This window comes from Pelodiscus sinensis, chromosome 3 (genome assembly GCF_052426305.1).
Source record: "Pelodiscus sinensis isolate ZL-2025 chromosome 3, ASM5242630v1, whole genome shotgun sequence".
In the NCBI taxonomy this organism is placed as follows: Eukaryota; Metazoa; Chordata; order Testudines; family Trionychidae; genus Pelodiscus; species Pelodiscus sinensis.
Genome location: NC_143054.1, coordinates 2,295,234 through 2,313,285, shown reverse-complemented (window position 1 = coordinate 2,313,285; position 18,052 = coordinate 2,295,234). Strand labels below are relative to the sequence as shown.

The window sequence follows — 18,052 nt, the reverse complement described above, 5'->3', positions numbered from 1 at the left end:
GCCCCCCGCGACCCCTCCCCCACCTCAGACACCATAGGACCCCGCCCCCCGCGACCCCTCCCCCACCTCAGACTCCACAGAGCCCCGCCCCCCGCGACCCCTCCCCCACCTCAGACACCACAGGGCCCCGCCCCCCGCGACCCCTCCCCCACCTCAGACACCACAGGGCCCCGCCCCCCGCGACCCCTCCCCCGCCTCAGACACCACAGGGCCCCGCCCCCCGCGACCCCTCCCCCGCCTCAGACACCACAGGGCCCCGCCCCCCAGAGACCTCTCCCCCGCCTCAGACTCCACAGGGCCCCGCCCCCAGCGACCCCTCCCCCACCTCAGACACCATAGGGCCCCGCCCCCCGCGACCCCTCCCCCACCTCAGACTCCACAGGGCCCCGCCCCCAGCGACCCCTCCCCCACCTCAGACACCACAGGACCCCGCCCCCCGCAACCCCTCCCCCACCTCAGACACCACAGAGCCCCGCCCCCCGCGACCCCTCCCCCACCTCAGACACCACAGGGCCCCGCCCCCCAGAGACCCCTCCCCCACCTGAGACACCACAGGGCCCCGCCCCCACTGACCCCTCCCCCACCTCAGACACCACATGGCCCCGCCCCCAGTGTCCCCTCCCCCACCTCAGACACCACAGGGCCCCGCCCCCAGTGACCCTTCCCCCACCTCAGACACCACAGGGCCCCGCCCCCACTGACCCCTCCCCCACCTCAGACACCACAGGGCCCCGCCCCCACTGACCCCTCCCCCACCTCAGACACCACAGGGCCCCGCCCCCAGTGACCCCTCCCCCACCTCAGACACCACAGGGCCCCGCCCCCAGTGACCCCTCCCCCACCTCAGACACCACAGGGCCCCGCCCCCAGTGACCCCTCCCCCACCTCAGACACCACAGGTCCCCGCCCCCAGTGACCCCTCCCCCACCTGAGACACCACAGGGCCCTGCCCCCCAGAGACCCCTCCCCCACCTCAGACACCACAGGGCCCCGCCCCCCAGTGACCCCTCCCCCACCTCAGACACCACAGGGCCCCGCCCCCAGTTTCCCCTCCCCCACCTCAGACACCACAGGGCCCCGCCCCCAGTGACCCCTCCCCCACCTCAGACACCACAGGGCCCCGCCCCCAGTGACCCTTCCCCCACCTCAGACACCACAGGGCCCCGCCCCCACTGACCCCTCCCCCACCTCAGACACCACATGGCCCCGCCCCCAGTGACCCCTCCCCCACCTCAGACACCACAGGTCCCCGCCCCCAGTGACCCCTCCCCCACCTGAGACACCACAGGGCCCCGCCCCCCAGTGACCCCTCCCCCACCTCAGACACCACAGGTCCCTGCCCCCCAGTGACCCCTCCCCCACCTGAGACACCACAGGGCCCCGCCCCCCAGTGACCCCTCCCCCACCTGAGACACCACAGGGCCCCGCCCCCCAGTGACCCCTCCCCCACCTCAGACACCACAGGGCCCCGCCCCCAGAGACCCCTCCCCCACCTCAGACACCACAGGTCCCCGCCTCCAGTGACCCCTCCCCCACCTCAGATACCACAGGGCCCCGCCCCCAGTGACCCCTCCCCCACCTGAGACACCACAGGGCCCCGCCCCCAGTGACCCCTCCCCCACCTCAGACACCACAGGGCCCCGCCCCCAGTGACTCCTCCCACCTCAGACCAATTACAAAACAACCAACAGTGGGTGGGAGCTGCCAGGTGAACAAGACACGTGGGTGGGACCACGAGGGGCCGTGGGCTCAGCCCGTGTCTCACGCAGACACCCCCCAGCAGGGGCACTGGCTCTTCCTTCCGTTTTCCCGTTACTGCCTTCTGAAACTGCCCCCCAGACAGCCCAGCCCCCCTCACTGCCACCCCCCCACCTCGGACAGCCCAGCCCCCCTCACTGCTACCCTCCTCCTCGGACAGCCCAGCCCCCCCCACGCTGCCACTCACACCCACCTCGGACAGCCCAGCCCCCCTGTTGCCACCCCCCACCTCAGACAGCCCAGCCCCCCAACACTGCCAACCCCACTCACCTCAGACACCCCAGACCTCCCGTTGTCACCCCCTCCACCTCAGACAGCCCAGGGCTCCTCTCCCCTCACTCCTGCCCACAGAGATGGGTGATATCAAGGGTCGCCATTTAAGAAGCGGACAGCAGACTGGGTCGGACCGAGGGGCCTGGCTGCCCACAGCGGCCACTGCCCGGGGCCCCGAGGGAGTGACCAGGGCAGGGAATCCTCGCGTGACCCTTTTGGCCAGATGCTGCTTTACTTCCGTGTTCCTTAAAATAAACACCCGCCCCCTCCCGGCGGGGCCCAGAATGGTGCCAGGAAAAGGAGCCGGCCTGGACCCGGTTCTCCGGCTGCAGCAGCTCTGGTCGCTCCCGGAGGCCGTGGCCCAGGGGCCGAGACATCCCGAGACCTCAGGGCTGTGACGTTTCAGCCCACTGGCCACACAGAGCTCCAGGGCGCCGGGAGACGGACCGGTTTGGCAAAGGAAGCAAGTCCCAGGCCCATGCTGGTTTGTTGGGGTGGGAGGGGGCACACGACTCTCCCGCCAGGTCTCAGTGCTAAGCCCCTACCCAGCCTGCATGTCTTGTGCGCGGAGGCAGGGCTCCCACCACACGGACCTTGGCACACGGAGCATGAGGTGCAGCATTGCCTCGTCCTGGGCTCTGCCCCAGGGACCTTCCCGCCCTGCGTCCGGCCGGCCCTCGCCTTTCGCCAGTCGAGAGCAAACGCCCTGGACCACGGGGACCCTCCCCCTTCCCCCACACGTCACCCTCAGAGAGTAACGCTAGCGGCTCTGACCCGCCCGTCTCCCATGGCCCCTGCAGGGGGGCGCCAAGAAAATCTCTGGAAAGAACGGCCAGACGGGGTCAGACCAACGGTCCCTCCAGCCCAAGGTCCTGTCTGCCCACAGTGGCCAGAGCCAGGGGCCCCGGAGGGAGGGAACCGAACAGGGAACGATCAATGAATCTGTCTCCTGCCATCCATCTCCACCCTCTGACAAACAGGCCAGGGACACCATCCCTCACCCAGCCTGGCTAATAGCCATTGATGGACTTCACCTCCATGAATGTATCTAGTTCTCTTGTAAACCCTGTTCTAGTCCTGCCTTCACAACATCCTCAGGCAAGGAGTTCCGCAGATTGACTGTGCACTGTGTGAAGAAGAATTTCCTTTGATTTGTTTTAAACCTGCTGCCCATTAGTTTCATTTGGTGGCCCCTAGTTCTTACATTATGGGAACAAGTAAATAACTTTACTTTAAAATCCACCCCAAACACGACCTGGCCCATGGATACATGGAGGCACGGCCTCCCTCCACCTCTGTAGGACAGGGATCCTGTCTCCAGAGCAGCCTGCATCCCCACAGCTCCTGGTGGAGCAGGCCCTGAGCTCTCCTGTTGGACAGCAGCCTCATTCCACGTGCACAACCGAGGCACTGATGTCGTGTTACATGCCAAGAGCACTAGCTCTGAGGTCCAGGAGGGGAGACAAGCCACTTGAAAGTCTCTGGGTAAAGATAAATGAGTGGAAAATATTGGGATGCTGTCATTGACGTCTGTAGACCCCCACCTCCTCATCCTGATTTGGGATGAGGCATGTCTAGGATAAATAACAGAAAGCACAAGACCTGGTAGCACCGCGGGACTGTAACTACCCAGACATCTGCTGGAAAAGTATTATGGAAAAGCAATGTTTCCAGTAAGTTCTTGGAATGTATCAGAGACCGTTTTTGTTTCAGAAAGTGAAGCTGGTAGCCCGGGGAGGGAGGGAGCAGCCATTTAAGACTTGATTCTGACCGATGAGGAGGAATTCGTTGTCAGTCTGAAGGGGGAAGGCCGTTTGGGTGAAGAGTGGTCCTGAAATGACGGTTTTCATTCTTCTAAGGAAGGAAAGGAGTGACGACAGCAGAGCGAGGAGGATGGCCTTCTAAAAAGCCGCTGTAACTCGCCCCCCGAGCTGCTGGGTAGGGTCCCATGGGATGAAGATCTACAGGCTAAAGGGGTTCAGGAGAGCTGGCAGGTTTCCAAGAAGACACTGTTAAAAGGCACAGCTGCAGTCTATCCCGACGAAACAGGACTACAGGAAAATAGTAAGTAGTCCCCGTGACTTAGACAGGGGCTCTGGAATAACCTGAAATTCTCAACAAATCCCTTGGGAACATGGCCAAACGGCCAAGGAGACACCCGCAAGAACAGCCCCCAGATGTAGGGGTACAGTCAGAGAGGCGAAGGCATAGCATGAGTAACGCCTCCAAGGGAGTTCATCAGGACACACGGAGGAGACATGGGCGCTGCGAGGACCAGCTGAGATGGTTAGGTTTGGCTGGGACACCTGAAGCCACTCAAGAACAGGCTGGAACTGGTTAAAATCCTGCCCTTTTATCAGTTGAAGTGTACCAGAGTGGTGGGAGGAGGTCTCAGCTACATACAAAGTGGAGCAGATTGTTCGGCAGGAGCAGTTAACACCCCTGGTCCAACCTGCTCTCCAATATCCCCAGGGATGCAGATTCCACAACCTCCCCGGGCAACTTATTCCAGTGTCTGACCCCCCCTGACAAGCAGGAACTTTTTCCTAATGTCCAACCTCAACCTCTCTTGCTGCAGTTTAAGCCCATTGCTTCTTGTTCTACCCTCAGAGGCCAAGGGGAACAAGTTTTCTCCCTCCTCCTCCTAACAGCAACTTGAAAGCTGCTCTCATGTCCCCTCTCAGTCTTCTCCTTTTCCAAACTAAACAAGCCCAGTTCTTTCACCCTTTCCTCGTATCTCATGTTCTCCAGACCTTTCATCATTCTTGTTGCTCTTCTCTGGCCCCTCTCCAGTTTCTCCACATCTTCCTTGAAATGCGGAGCCCAGAACTGGACACAAGACTCCAGCTGAGGCCTGACCAGCGCAGAGCAGAGCGGGAGAACGACTCCTCGTGCCTGGCTCACCACACTCCTCTTCATGCGCCCAGAATCAGGTTTGCTGTTTTTGCAAGTGTCACATTGATATTTAGCTTGTGGTTCCCTCTGACCCCCAGATCCCTTTCTGCAGGGCTCCTCCCAGACAGTCACTGCCCGTTCTGTATAAACACAGGCTGGTCCAGAAAGGGGCATGACACACGCGTCTTTGGGCACACTGGCCTGCTCAGGATCAGTGGCGGCCCGTCCATAGGCGCAAACTAGGCGGTCGCCTAGGGCGCGAAATTAAACAGCCGTGGAGGGGTTTGGAGGCGGGGGCGCCGATCCCGCGTTTCGCCCAGGGCGCCAGTTGCCAGCAGCTTGTCTAGGGCCGCTCCTGCTCAGGATGCTGCGAGCGGAGGCTTCCCTCCCAGACCAGAAGTGCTCTGTGGGGGGCAGTTGAAAAGCCCATTGCGATCCTGTCCCTTAATGCCGCGCAAGCAGGGTCCCCCAGGGTCACGATGGGCTTTTTGAGTCCCCCACAGTGATGTTCTGGCCTGGGAAGAAAGCCTCCGCGGGCAGCATCCCGAGCAGCAGGCTGAGCAGGTGCAGAGTGGGTGGCCAGCGTGCTCCTGGCTGTGTAAAAGCCCGCTGGGGATGCCTGCATGGGAAGCTGGACCTGGCCACTGACACGTCCTGCTACTTATAGCCGCATGCTGCGAGGGGAAGGGCTGGACTGCTGAGGCGGAGGGGCCCAGGGCGGGGCTATAAGGCTCGGGGCTGCCTTGAGGCCACTCACATTTGTGCGGTGGCCGTGGTGCGAGCTGGTGAGTGTGATGGGTCCGTACCGGCGCGGATTAGAAAAGTGCCCGTACGTTGCGGGCCCCACTGGTGATCGTGGAGCGGGAGGCAGACTGCCTTCAAACCCAAGCTTCCAGTTACGAACGCCCCCAGGAGAGACCGCGGCTGCACGCGGGGGGCGGGGCGGGGAAGGGAGGGGGTCAGGCCTGGCCCGTTCGCAGGGATCACGTGCAGCGCTGCCGAGGGGCAGGCGTGGAATGTGGCGGGGCCACTGGGGACGGGATGGTGGCTAAATGTGTAGGTGGTGAGGGGGGTGGGGAAGAGTTTTGGGATACCGGCTGTGGGGAGGGGGGCAGTTCCAGTGCTAGCACCGCCTGGAGCGTGTGTGACAAGGGGGGGAATTGCTGGACTTTCCAAGGGGCTGCCTGCATGGGTGTTACTGGTTTAACAAGGGGAGGGGAGATGGAGTTTGTCGGTACAGGAACCAGCACGCGGAGGGGAGGGGAGCCCAGGGAACACTGCTCACTGGGCAGAAGAGCTGCCGGAGCAGGGATACGGGAGGCTGGGCGGGAAGGAGGGGCCGTGAGAGCCCCCCCGGATGTGAGGGAGACCCAGACGGGCTGTGCTGAGGGCGGCCAGGCCTCCCGGCCACTCACCTTCGGAACCGTTGTTCTCGGAGACGTGCTGCGCGTGCGCCGTCACGGTTGGAAAGCTGTTCCCCTAGTGGCGGCCGCGGCACCCCCTGGAGCGGCACCCTGGACGTGAGGCTGCCGACCCGACCCTCCTTGTTCCTTCGCGCCAGCGCCGGCTGCTGGGACCGTGCGTGTCCTGTGCTGCGCGCACCGCGCAGCCCTGCGCTCCTCTTTGCTTGATAGCAGTTGCTAGGTAGCAGTGCGTGGCAGCGGGACGGCCCCCCGACCTGGAGCACGCCCAGGTGCCAGGGACGCGAGCCGCCTTTGGTGCCCGGGGAAGTGCACCCAGCAGCTACGGGTCAGGGCTGCAAGGCCGTCAAGGCTCCGACCAGGAAGGAGCGGGACTTTCACATGAGGCAGCTCCTCGCGGTGTCCACCCTGCGCCCCGACCGCAAGGGGCCGTGGACCCAGCACCGAAGAGGGGCTCCCGGCAGTGTCGGTCTCCGAAGCCCTCCCTCCAGCGTGCAAGTCTTCGTCACACTGCCACGTGCGTGCCCAGCACGGGGGGGCTGTTTGCCCTTCCCACAGCGCAGGCTGGGGCAGGAGATGGTAACCCGTGGGAGACAGGCTCAGCAACGGGAGGCCTCTGTGACCAAGGGGAAAGACTCCCCTTCCCCTGACAGCTAGGCTCTGCTCAGCCAGCAGCCCAGAGACCCGGCTCAGCAGCTTTGGACTGAAAGGGACAGCAGCAGGGGAGGAGCCCAGCTCTGGGGAGAGACACACTAAGAGCCCTGCAGCTGGCCTGCCCCGCGCTCCACCCCCACTTGGCTCTGCAGGATTCTGCCGCAGCCTGGCTTGGGGTGTACGTACGGGTGACACTGGTCAGTGGTGTTAGCATGGGGTGTACGTACGGGTGACACTGGTCAGTGGTGTTAGCTTGGGGTGTACGTACGGGTGACACTGGTCAGTGGTGTTAGCTTGGGGTGGAGGTACGGGTGACACTGGTCAGTGGTGTTAGCATGGGGTGTACGTACGGGTGACACTGGTCAGTGGTGTTAGCTTGGGGTGTACGTACGGGTGACACTGGTCAGTGGTGTTAGCTTGGGGTGGAGGTACGGGTGACACTGGTCAGTGGTGTTAGCATGGGGTGTACGTACGGGTGACACTGGTCAGTGGTGTTAGCATGGGGTGTACGTACGGGTGACACTGGTCAGTGGTGTTAGCACGGGGTGGAGGTATGGGTGACACTGGTCAGTGGTGTTAGCACGGGGTGGAGGTACGGGTGACACTGGTCAGTGGTATTAGCACGGGGTGGAGGTATGGGTGACACTGGTCAGTGGTGTTAGCATGGGGTGGAGGTACGGGTGACACTGGTCAGTGGTGTTAGCATGGGGTGGAGGTACGGGTGACACTGGTCAGTGGTGCTAGCACGGGGTGGAGGTACAGGTGATGCTGGTTCATTGCATTAGGGCAGAGTACACGTATGAGGTGATGCTGGTCAGTACAGTTAGCACTGCGTGGTGATGCCAGTCAGTAGAGTTAGCAGGAGCTGTAGATATGGGTGATGCTGGTCAGAAGAATTAACACAGGATGTAGGTATGGGTGACGCTGGCCTGTAGCTAGTGTGGGGGCATAGGTACAGGTGATTCTAGTCTGCAGTTAGTGTGGGGTGCAGGTATGGGTGATGCTGGGTCAGTACAGTTAGCACAGGGTGTAGGTGCGGGTGACGCTCATCTGTAGTTAGTATGGGGTGTAGGTATGAATGATGCTGGGCAATACAGTTAGCATGGGTGTAGCTGCAGATGATGCTGATCTGTAGTTAGTGGGAGGTGGGGGGTAGGTACAGGATCTAAATAGTGATAAAGTCATTTTGACCACCTTGCTTCACGAGAGAAACCCAGCGCCTGGATCCCTGCTGCGACAGAACCAGCCGTACTGGAAGAAAACCGGGGTGAGCCAAGTGCTAGGACCCAACACCGCTCGTCCAGCGGGTCTCACACTGTGGGAGGAGGCCGAGGCTGCCCCGAGGCCAGGCAGAGCGACCAGCACCCTGCCCAGATGGGCTGGCCAGTCCCAGGCCCTGTTCAAGGGATGACAGATCCTAGGACTGGGTCATTCGAGCTCAGGGAGCGGGGCACGTGAGGTCTCTGTGTCCTGCCCGGCTCAGGCGTTGTGTGTGTGTGTGTGGGGGGGGGGGAGGGAGACGGGGACGAAGTTACCGAGCTGAACAAAATGTCCCTTCAGCAGGTCCAGCCAGCAGCCGGCCGGGAGCCCCATTTCGCACTGTGCATGGGAGGGGCTGAGCCTGGCAACGCCGAGGTGGCAGGGGGCTCAGGCAGAGGGAAGGTGGCCCCAGCTAGAGAAGGAAGGAAAAGGCAGGAGCCCAGCAACCTTCAGGGCCTGCACGCAAGCTGCCAGGGGCTCGCTCGCAGGAGACGGGTGTCCCCCAAAGCGGCTGCAGTTACTGGGGACAGCTGGGTACGCCGGCCTGTAGGGGTACACTGGCCTGTAGGGGTACACTGGCCTTGGAGGGTATGCCGACCTGTAGGGGTACACTGGCCTTGGAGAGTATGCCGACCTGTAGGGGTACACTGGCCTTGGAGGGTATGCCGACCTGTAGGGGTACAGTGACTTTGGGGGGTATGCCAGCCTGTAGGGGTACACTGGCCTGTAGGGGTACATTGGCTTTGGGGGGTATGCCGACCTGTAGGGGTACAGTGACTTTGGGGGGTATGCTAGCCTGTAGGGGTACACTGGCCTGTAGGGGTACATTGGCTTTGGGGGGTATGCTGGCCTCTAGGGGTATGCTGGCCTTGGAGGGTACACCGGCCTCTAGGGCTATGCGGGCCTGTAGGGGTACACTGGCCTTGGAGGGTACACTGGCCTGTAGGGGTACGCCGGCTTTGGGGGGGAATGCCAGCCTGTAGGGGTACGCCGGCTTTGGGGGGGAATGCCAGCCTGTAGGGGTACGCCGGCTTTGGGGGGTACACTGGCCTGTAGGGGTACGCTGGCCTTGGGGGGTACACTGGCCTGTAGGGGTACGCTGGCTTTGGGGGGTACACTGGCCTGTAGGGGTACGCTGGCTTTGGGGGGTACACTGGCCTGTAGGGGTACGCCGGCTTTGGGGGGTACACTGGCCTGTAGGGGTACGCCGGCTTTGGGGGGGAATGCCAGCCTGTAGGGGTATGCCGGCTTTGGGGGGTACACTGGCCTGTAGGGGTACGCCGGCTTTGGGGGGGAATGCCAGCCTGTAGGGGTACGCCGGCTTTGGGGGGTACACTGGCCTGTAGGGGTACGCCGGCTTTGGGGGGGAATGCCAGCCTGTAGGGGTACGCCGGCTTTGCAAACCTGGCCTTTGGCCACCAGCCCCTCCCCCGGAGCCGCCCCAGAAGCCCAGCCCCGGGGGCTGGGAGCCAGGGCAGCCGAGGCAGAGACGCCCCCGCACAGTGGTTAGCACACGGGTTTATTGAACTCCAACGTAACACAGATGCAGGGTGCACGGCAGGCAGCGGGCGGGCAGGCAATGCCCACGGGGATGGGCCAGGCAGCAGCGGGAGCCCCCAGCCTGCACGTCCAGCAGCGGCCAAGTCCCCGCGCTGCACCGCGAGCGGCTCTAGGCCAGGCGGGGACACACGCCGGCAGCGCAGACGGGTGCTCTGCCCTCCCCAGCGCGGTCGTGCGGGTGCCCCCGGACAGTGACCCGCCGGGGCAGAGCGCAGGGAAGCCGAGAGCAGCTGGCACGGTTCACTGCCCGACTGAGAACAGCGGCTATTGGCCAGGGCCCGGTGCTGCGGCGCTTGGCGCCTCCCGCTGCCCGAGCTGTGGCGACCGGGCGCCTGACCCAACAGGCAAAGTGCAAGCCACCCCACTGGGGCACTGTACAAAGGGCTGGCTGGAGCCGTGGGGCCGGCGCAGGCGGGGGCCCTCCCGGGGAAGGCTGCGGGGCTCACCCCAAAGATGAGAACAAATAAATAAGGGGGATGAGGTGGTGAGGGGCCCGGGGGATGGGGCAGGGGCCGGGGCCCTTCCCCACCCCGGCAGCCCCTGGCGGCGTATTTACAACTTGGTTCTCCTCTCTCTGGGCATGGCGGAGTCCGTGGGTCCCAGGATCTGCTGGCCGGACAGAAAGCACTGGGGTGCTGGGCTGGTTGGTTGAAACTGTTATAATGTGTGATAGTGCAGGGCGCGAACCCTCCAGTGTCTATGCCAGGCGGCGCCGCGCCGGAGCAGGGTTCCCAGCTAGTACTCGTCCTGGTCCTCCGGCTGCTGCTCCTCCAGCTCCTCGTCCTCCGGAGGGGCAAAGCCTTCCTGCGGGGCAGAGACAGCGTGAGCGCCTGGGGCTGCTCCCCTCCCCGGGACCCGCCCGCTGGCAACACGGCCGGCTCCCCCAGCAAGGCCCGCAGAGCAGGGCACAACAATCTGCCTGGGATCTGCTGGCCATGAGCCCCGGAACAGTGGGGGAGGGCCGGAGACCAGCCCGCCCGCCCCGGTGGCAGGGCCACAGACCAGTCCGCCCCGGGCGCAGGGACACAGACTAGCCCGCCCCGGGCGCAGGGCCACAGACCAGCCCACCCGTCCCGGGCGAAGGGCCACAGACCAGCCCGCCCGTCCCGGGCGCAGGGCCACAGACCAGCCCGCCCGCCCCGGTGGCAGGGCCGGAGACCAGCCCGCCCGCCCCGGTCGCAGGGCCGGAGACCAGCCCGCCCGCCCCGGTGGCAGGGCCGGAGACCAGCCCGCCCGCCCCGGTCGCAGGGCCGGAGACCAGCCCGCCCGCCCCGGTCGCAGGGCCGGAGACCAGCCCGCCCGCCCCGGTCGCAGGGCCGGAGACCAGCCCGCCCGCCCCGGTGGCAGGGCCGGAGACCAGCCCGCCCCGGTTGCAGGGCCACAGACCAGCCCACCCGCCCCGGTTGCAGGGCCACAGACCAGCCCGCCCGTCCCGGGCGCAGGGCCACAGACCAGCCCACCCGCCCCGGTTGCAGGGCCACAGACCAGCCCGCCCGTCCCGGGCGCAGGGCCACAGACCAGCCCGCCCGTCCTGGGCGCAGGGCCACAGACCAGCCCGTCCCGGGCGCAGGGCCACAGACCAGCCCGCCCCGGTTGCAGGGCCACAGACCAGCCCACCCGCCCCGGGCGCAGGGCCACAGACCAGCCCGTCCCGGGCGCAGGGCCACAGACCAGCCCACCCGTCCCGGGCGCAGGGCCACAGACCAGCCCGTCCCGGGCGCAGGGCCACAGACCAGCCCGCCCCGGGCGCAGGGCCACAGACCAGCCCGCCCCGGGCGCAGGGCCACAGACCAGCCCGTCCCGGGCGCAGGGCCACAGACCAGCCCACCCGTCCCGGGCGCAGGGCCACAGACCAGCCCGCCCGCCCCGGTTGCAGGGCCACAGACCAGCCCACCCATCCTGGGCGCAGGGCCACAGACCAGCCCGTCCCGGGCGCAGGGCCACAGACCAGCCCGCCCCGGGCGCAGGGCCACAGACCAGCCCTCCCCGGTTGCAGGGCCACAGACCAGCCCACCCCGGGTGCAGGGCCACAGACCAGCCCACCCGTTCTGGGCGCAGGGACACAGACCAGCCCGCCCCGGTTGCAGGGCCACAGACCAGCCCACCCGTCCCGGGCGCAGGGCCACAGACCAGCCCGCCCCGGTTGCAGGGCCACAGACCAGCCCACCCGTCCCGGGCGCAGGGCCACAGACCAGCCCGTCCCGGGCGCAGGGCCACAGACCAGCCCGCCCCGGGCGCAGGGCCACAGACCAGCCCGTCCCGGGCGCAGGGCCACAGACCAGCCCGTCCCGGGCGCAGGGCCACAGACCAGCCCACCCGTCCCGGGCGCAGGGCCACAGACCAGCCCGCCCCGGTTGCAGGGCCACAGACCAGCCCACCCATCCTGGGCGCAGGGCCACAGACCAGCCCGTCCCGGGCGCAGGGCCACAGACCAGCCCGCCCCGGGCGCAGGGCCACAGACCAGCCCACCCCGGTTGCAGGGCCACAGACCAGCCCACCCCGGGTGCAGGGCCACAGACCAGCCCACCCGTTCCGGGCGCAGGGACACAGACCAGCCCGCCCCGGGCGCAGGGCCACAGACCAGCCCGCCCTGGGCGCAGGGCCACAGACCAGCCCACCCGTCCCGGGTGCAGGGCCACAGACCAGCCCACCCGTCCCGGTTGCAGGGCCACAGACCAGCCCACCCGTCCCGGGTGCAGGGCCACAGACCAGCCCGCCCCGGTTGCAGGGCCACAGACCAGCCCGCCCGCCCCGGGCGCAGGGCCACAGACCAGCCCACCCGTCCCGGGCGCAGGGCCACAGACCAGCCCGTCCCGGGCGCAGAGACACAGACCAGCCCGCCCCGGTTGCAGGGTTACAGACCAGCCCACCCGTCCCGGGCGCAGGGCCACAGACCAGCCCGCCCCGGGCGCAGAGATACAGACCAGCCCGCCCTGGGCGCAGGGCCACAGACCAGCCCACCCGTCCCGGGTGCAGGGCCACAGACCAGCCCGCCCGCCCCGGTCACAGGGCCAGAGACCAGCCCGCCCGTCCCGGGCGCAGGGCCACAGACCAGCCCGTCCCGGGCGCAGAGACACAGACCAGCCCACCCGTCCCGGGCGCAGGGCCACAGACCAGCCCGCCCGCCCCGGTTGCAGGGCCACAGACCAGCCCACCCATCCTGGGCGCAGGGCCACAGACCAGCCCGTCCCGGGCGCAGGGCCACAGACCAGCCCGCCCCGGGCGCAGGGCCACAGACCAGCCCTCCCCGGTTGCAGGGCCACAGACCAGCCCACCCCGGGTGCAGGGCCACAGACCAGCCCACCCGTTCCGGGCGCAGGGACACAGACCAGCCCGCCCCGGTTGCAGGGCCACAGACCAGCCCACCCGTCCCGGGCGCAGGGCCACAGACCAGCCCGCCCCGGTTGCAGGGCCACAGACCAGCCCACCCGTCCCGGGCGCAGGGCCACAGACCAGCCCGTCCCGGGCGCAGGGCCACAGACCAGCCCGCCCCGGGCGCAGGGCCACAGACCAGCCCGTCCCGGGCGCAGGGCCACAGACCAGCCCGTCCCGGGCGCAGGGCCACAGACCAGCCCGCCCCGGTTGCAGGGCCACAGACCAGCCCACCCATCCTGGGCGCAGGGCCACAGACCAGCCCGTCCCGGGCGCAGGGCCACAGACCAGCCCGCCCCGGGCGCAGGGCCACAGACCAGCCCACCCCGGTTGCAGGGCCACAGACCAGCCCACCCCGGGTGCAGGGCCACAGACCAGCCCACCCGTTCCGGGCGCAGGGACACAGACCAGCCCGCCCCGGGCGCAGGGACACAGACCAGCCCGCCCTGGGCGCAGGGCCACAGACCAGCCCGCCCTGGGCGCAGGGCCACAGACCAGCCCACCCGTCCCGGGTGCAGGGCCACAGACCAGCCCACCCGTCCCGGTTGCAGGGCCACAGACCAGCCCACCCGTCCCGGGTGCAGGGCCACAGACCAGCCCGCCCCGGTTGCAGGGCCACAGACCAGCCCGCCCGCCCCGGGCGCAGGGCCACAGACCAGCCCACCCGTCCCGGGCGCAGGGCCACAGACCAGCCCGCCCCGGGCGCAGGGCCACAGACCAGCCCGTCCCGGGCGCAGAGACACAGACCAGCCCGCCCCGGTTGCAGGGATACAGACCAGCCCACCCGTCCCGGGCGCAGGGCCACAGACCAGCCCGCCCCGGGCGCAGAGATACAGACCAGCCCGCCCTGGGCGCAGGGCCACAGACCAGCCCACCCGTCCCGGGTGCAGGGCCACAGACCAGCCCGCCCGCCCCGGTCACAGGGCCAGAGACCAGCCCGCCCGTCCCGGGCGCAGGGCCACAGACCAGCCCGTCCCGGGCGCAGAGACACAGACCAGCCCGCCCCGGTTGCAGGGATACAGACCAGCCCACCCGTCCCGGGCGCAGGGCCACAGACCAGCCCGCCCCGGGCGCAGAGATACAGACCAGCCCGCCCTGGGCGCAGGGCCACAGACCAGCCCACCCGTCCCGGGTGCAGGGCCACAGACCAGCCCGCCCGCCCCGGTCACAGGGCCAGAGACCAGCCCGCCCGTCCCGGGCGCAGGGACACAGACCAGCCCGTCCCGGGCGCAGAGACACAGACCAGCCCACCCCGGTTGCAGGGATACAGACCAGCCCGCCCGCCCCGGTGGCAGGGCCGAAGACCAGCCCGCCCGCCCCGGTCACAGGGCCAGAGACCAGCCCGTCCCGGGCGCAGGGCCAGCGGTCCCGGCTCGGGGTGCTGGCCGTGGGCGTGCCAGGCACTGACCTCGGTGGCATACAGGATGCCGATAATGCCCGCGATGACCGGGCTGTTCTCACTCTCGTGCTCCTGGCAGATCAGTTCGATGTCCCGCAGTTTGCTGAAGTAGAAATCGCGCTCCTTCTCCAGCCCGTCCACCGTCAGCTTCAGGTCCAGGAGCTGGCGCCGCGGGGAGAGGAGCTGTCAGCGCCTGAGGAGCTGGCACCTGTGCCCCCCAGCGCCTGAACCCGCTAGCTCTGCCTGTGAGACTGGTACCTGTATCCTCAGCGCCTGAACCCCCTAGCTCCGCCTGTGAGACTGGTACCTGTATCCTCAGTGCCTGAACCTCCTAGCTCCGCCTGTGAGACTGGTACCTGTATCCTCAGCGCCTGAACCCCCTAGCTCCGCCTGTGAGACTGGTACCTGTATCCTCAGCGCCTGAACCCCCTAGCTCCGCCTGTGAGACTGGTACCTGTATCCTCAGCGCCTGAACCCCCTAGCTCCGCCTTTGAGACTGGTACCTGTATCCCCCAGCACCTGAACCCCCTAGCTCCGCCTGTGAGACTGGTACCTGTATCCTCAGCGCCTGAACCCCCTAGCTCCGCCTGTGAGACTGGTACCTGTATCCTCAGCGCCTGAACCCCCTAGCTCCGCCTGTGAGACTGGTACCTGTATCCTCAGCGCCTGAACCCCCTAGCTCCGCCTGTGAGACTGGTACCTGTATCCCCCAGCACCTGAACCCCCTAGCTCCGCCTGTGAGACTGGTACCTGTATCCTCAGCGCCTGAACCCCCTAGCTCCGCCTGTGAGACTGGTACCTGTATCCTCAGCGCCTGAACCCCCTAGCTCCGCCTGTGAGACTGGTACCTGTATCCTCAGCGCCTGAACCCCCTAGCTCCGCCTGTGAGACTGGTACCTGTATCCCCCAGCACCTGAACCCCCTAGCTCCGCCTTTGAGACTGGTACCTGTATCCCCCAGCACCTGAACCTCCTAGCTCCGCCTGTGAGACTGGTACCTGTATCCTCAGCGCCTGAACCCCCTAGCTCCGCCTGTGAGACTGGTACCTGTATCCTCAGCGCCTGAACCCCCTAGCTCCGCCTGTGAGACTGGTACCTGTATCCTCAGCGCCTGAACCCCCTAGCTCCGCCTGTGAGACTGGTACCTGTATCCTCAGCGCCTGAACCCCCTAGCTCCGCCTGTGAGACTGGTACCTGTATCCTCAGCGCCTGAACCCCCTAGCTCCACCTGTGAGACTGGTACCTGTATCCTCAGCGCCTGAACCCCCTAGCTCCGCCTGTGAGACTGGTACCTGTATCCTCAGCGCCTGAACCCCCTAGCTCCGCCTGTGAGACTGGTACCTGTATCCTCAGCGCCTGAACCCCCTAGCTCCACCTGTGAGACTGGTACCTGTATCCTCAGCGCCTGAACCCCCTAGCTCCGCCTGTGAGACTGGTACCTGTATCCTCAGCGCCTGAACCCCCTAGCTCCGCCTGTGAGACTGGTACCTGTATCCTCAGCGCCTGAACCCCCTAGCTCCACCTGTGAGACTGGTACCTGTATCCTCAGCGCCTGAACCCCCTAGCTCCGCCTGTGAGACTGGTACCTGTATCCTCAGCGCCTGAACCCCCTAGCTCCGCCTGTGAGACTGGTACCTGTATCCCCCAGCACCTGAACCCCCTAGCTTCCCCGTGGGACTGGTATCTGTATCCCCCAGCGCCTGAACCCCCTAACTCCCCGATTAGAATGGCATCTGTGCCTCCCAGCTCCTGAACCCCCTAGCTTCCCCGTGGGACTGGTATCTGTATCCCCCAGCGCCTGAACCCCCTAGCTCCGCCTTTGAGACTGGTACCTGTATCCCCCAGCACCTGAACCCCCTAGCTTCCTCTGTGGGAATGGCCTCTGTAACCCCCAGCACCTGAATCCCCTAGCTCCCCATGTGGGACTGGTACCTGTATCCCCCAGCACCTGAACCCCCTAGTGCCCTGAGGGACTGGCCCCTGAACCTCCTAGCGCCCCCTGCAGGATTGGCGCATGAAACCCCTAGCACCTCCTGCGGGACTGGCCTCTGAACCCCCTATTACCTCCTGCAGGACTGGTGTCTAAACCCCCTAACACTCCCGGCGGGACTGGCACCTGACCCCCCTAGCGTCCCCTGCAGGACTGGCACCTGAACCCCCTAGTGTCCCCTGCGGGATTGGCACCTGAACCCCTTAGCAATCTCAGGGGGACTGGCGCCTGAACCCCCTAGCGTCCCCTGCAAGACTGGCGCCTGAACCCCCTAGCGTCCCCTGCGGGATTGGCGCCTGAACCCCCTAGCGGCCCCTGCGGGACTGGCGCCTGAACCCCCTAGCGGCCCCTGCAAGACTGGCGCCTGAACCCCCTAGCGTCCCCTGCGGGATTGGCGCCTGAACCCCCTAGCGTCCCCTGCAAGACTGGCGCCTGACCCCCCTAGCGTCCCCTGCGGGATTGGCGCCTGAACCCCCTAGCGTCCCCTGCGGGATTGGCGCCTGAACCCCCTAGCGTCCCCTGCAAGACTGGCGCCTGACCCCCCTAGCGTCCCCTGCGGGATTGGCGCCTGAACCCCCTAGCGTCCCCTGCGGGATTGGCGCCTGAACCCCCTAGCGTCCCCTGCGGGACTGGCGCCTGACCCCCCTAGCGTCCCCTGCAAGACTGGCGCCTGAACCCCCTAGCGTCCCCTGCGGGATTGGCGCCTGAACCCCCTAGCGTCCCCTGCAAGACTGGCGCCTGACCCCCCTAGCGTCCCCTGCGGGATTGGCGCCTGAACCCCCTAGCGTCCCCTGTGGGATTGGCGCCTGAACCCCCTAGCGTCCCCTGCAAGACTGGCGCCTGAACCCCCTAGCGTCCCCTGCGGGATTGGCGCCTGAACCCCCTAGCGTCCCCTGCAAGACTGGCGCCTGACCCCCCTAGCGTCCCCTGCGGGACTGGCGCCTGAACCCCCTAGCGTCCCCTGCGGGATTGGAGCCTGAACCCCCTAGCGTCCCCTGTGGGACTGGCGCCTGAACCCCCTAGCGTCCCCTGTGGGATTGGCGCCTGAACCCCCTAGCGTCCCCTGCGGGATTGGCGCCTGAACCCCCTAGCGTCCCCTGCGGGACTGGCGCCTGAACCCCCTAGCATCCCCTGCAAGACTGGCGCCTGAACCCCCTAGCGTCCCCTGCAAGACTGGCGCCTGAACCCCCTAGCGTCCCCTGCGGGACTGGCGCCTGAACCCCCTAGCGTCCCCTGCGGGATTGGCGCCTGAACCCCCTAGCGTCCCCTGCGGGATTGGCGCCTGAACCCCATAGCGTCCCCTGCAAGACTGGCGCCTGAACCCCCTAATGTCCCCTGCGGGATTGGCGCCTGAACCCCATAGCGTCCCCTGCAAGACTGGAGCCTGAACCCCCTAGCGTCCCCTGCGGGACTGGCACCTGAACCCCCTAGCGTCCCCTGCGGGACTGGCGCCTGAACCCCCTAGCGTCCC

General features: G+C 66.7%; 1 protein-coding gene across 4 annotated transcripts in view; it reads right to left on the bottom strand.

The window, feature by feature from the left end:
* Window positions 1-9,759: 9,759 nt before the first annotated feature.
* The window catches only part of MAPRE3 (microtubule associated protein RP/EB family member 3), a 69,251-nt gene continuing 60,958 nt past the window's right edge, over window positions 9,760-18,052 (bottom strand). For all 4 annotated transcript variants that reach the window (XM_075914576.2, XM_075914578.2, XM_089776949.1 and 1 more), the window contains 2 exons: window positions 14,602-14,754; window positions 9,760-10,625 (listed from right to left, as the gene is read on the bottom strand). In XM_075914576.2, the coding sequence (XP_075770691.2) occupies window positions 10,557-10,625; window positions 14,602-14,754 (222 nt within the window). In that variant the 3' untranslated portion in view covers window positions 9,760-10,556. The remainder of the gene's footprint in view (window positions 10,626-14,601; window positions 14,755-18,052) is intronic.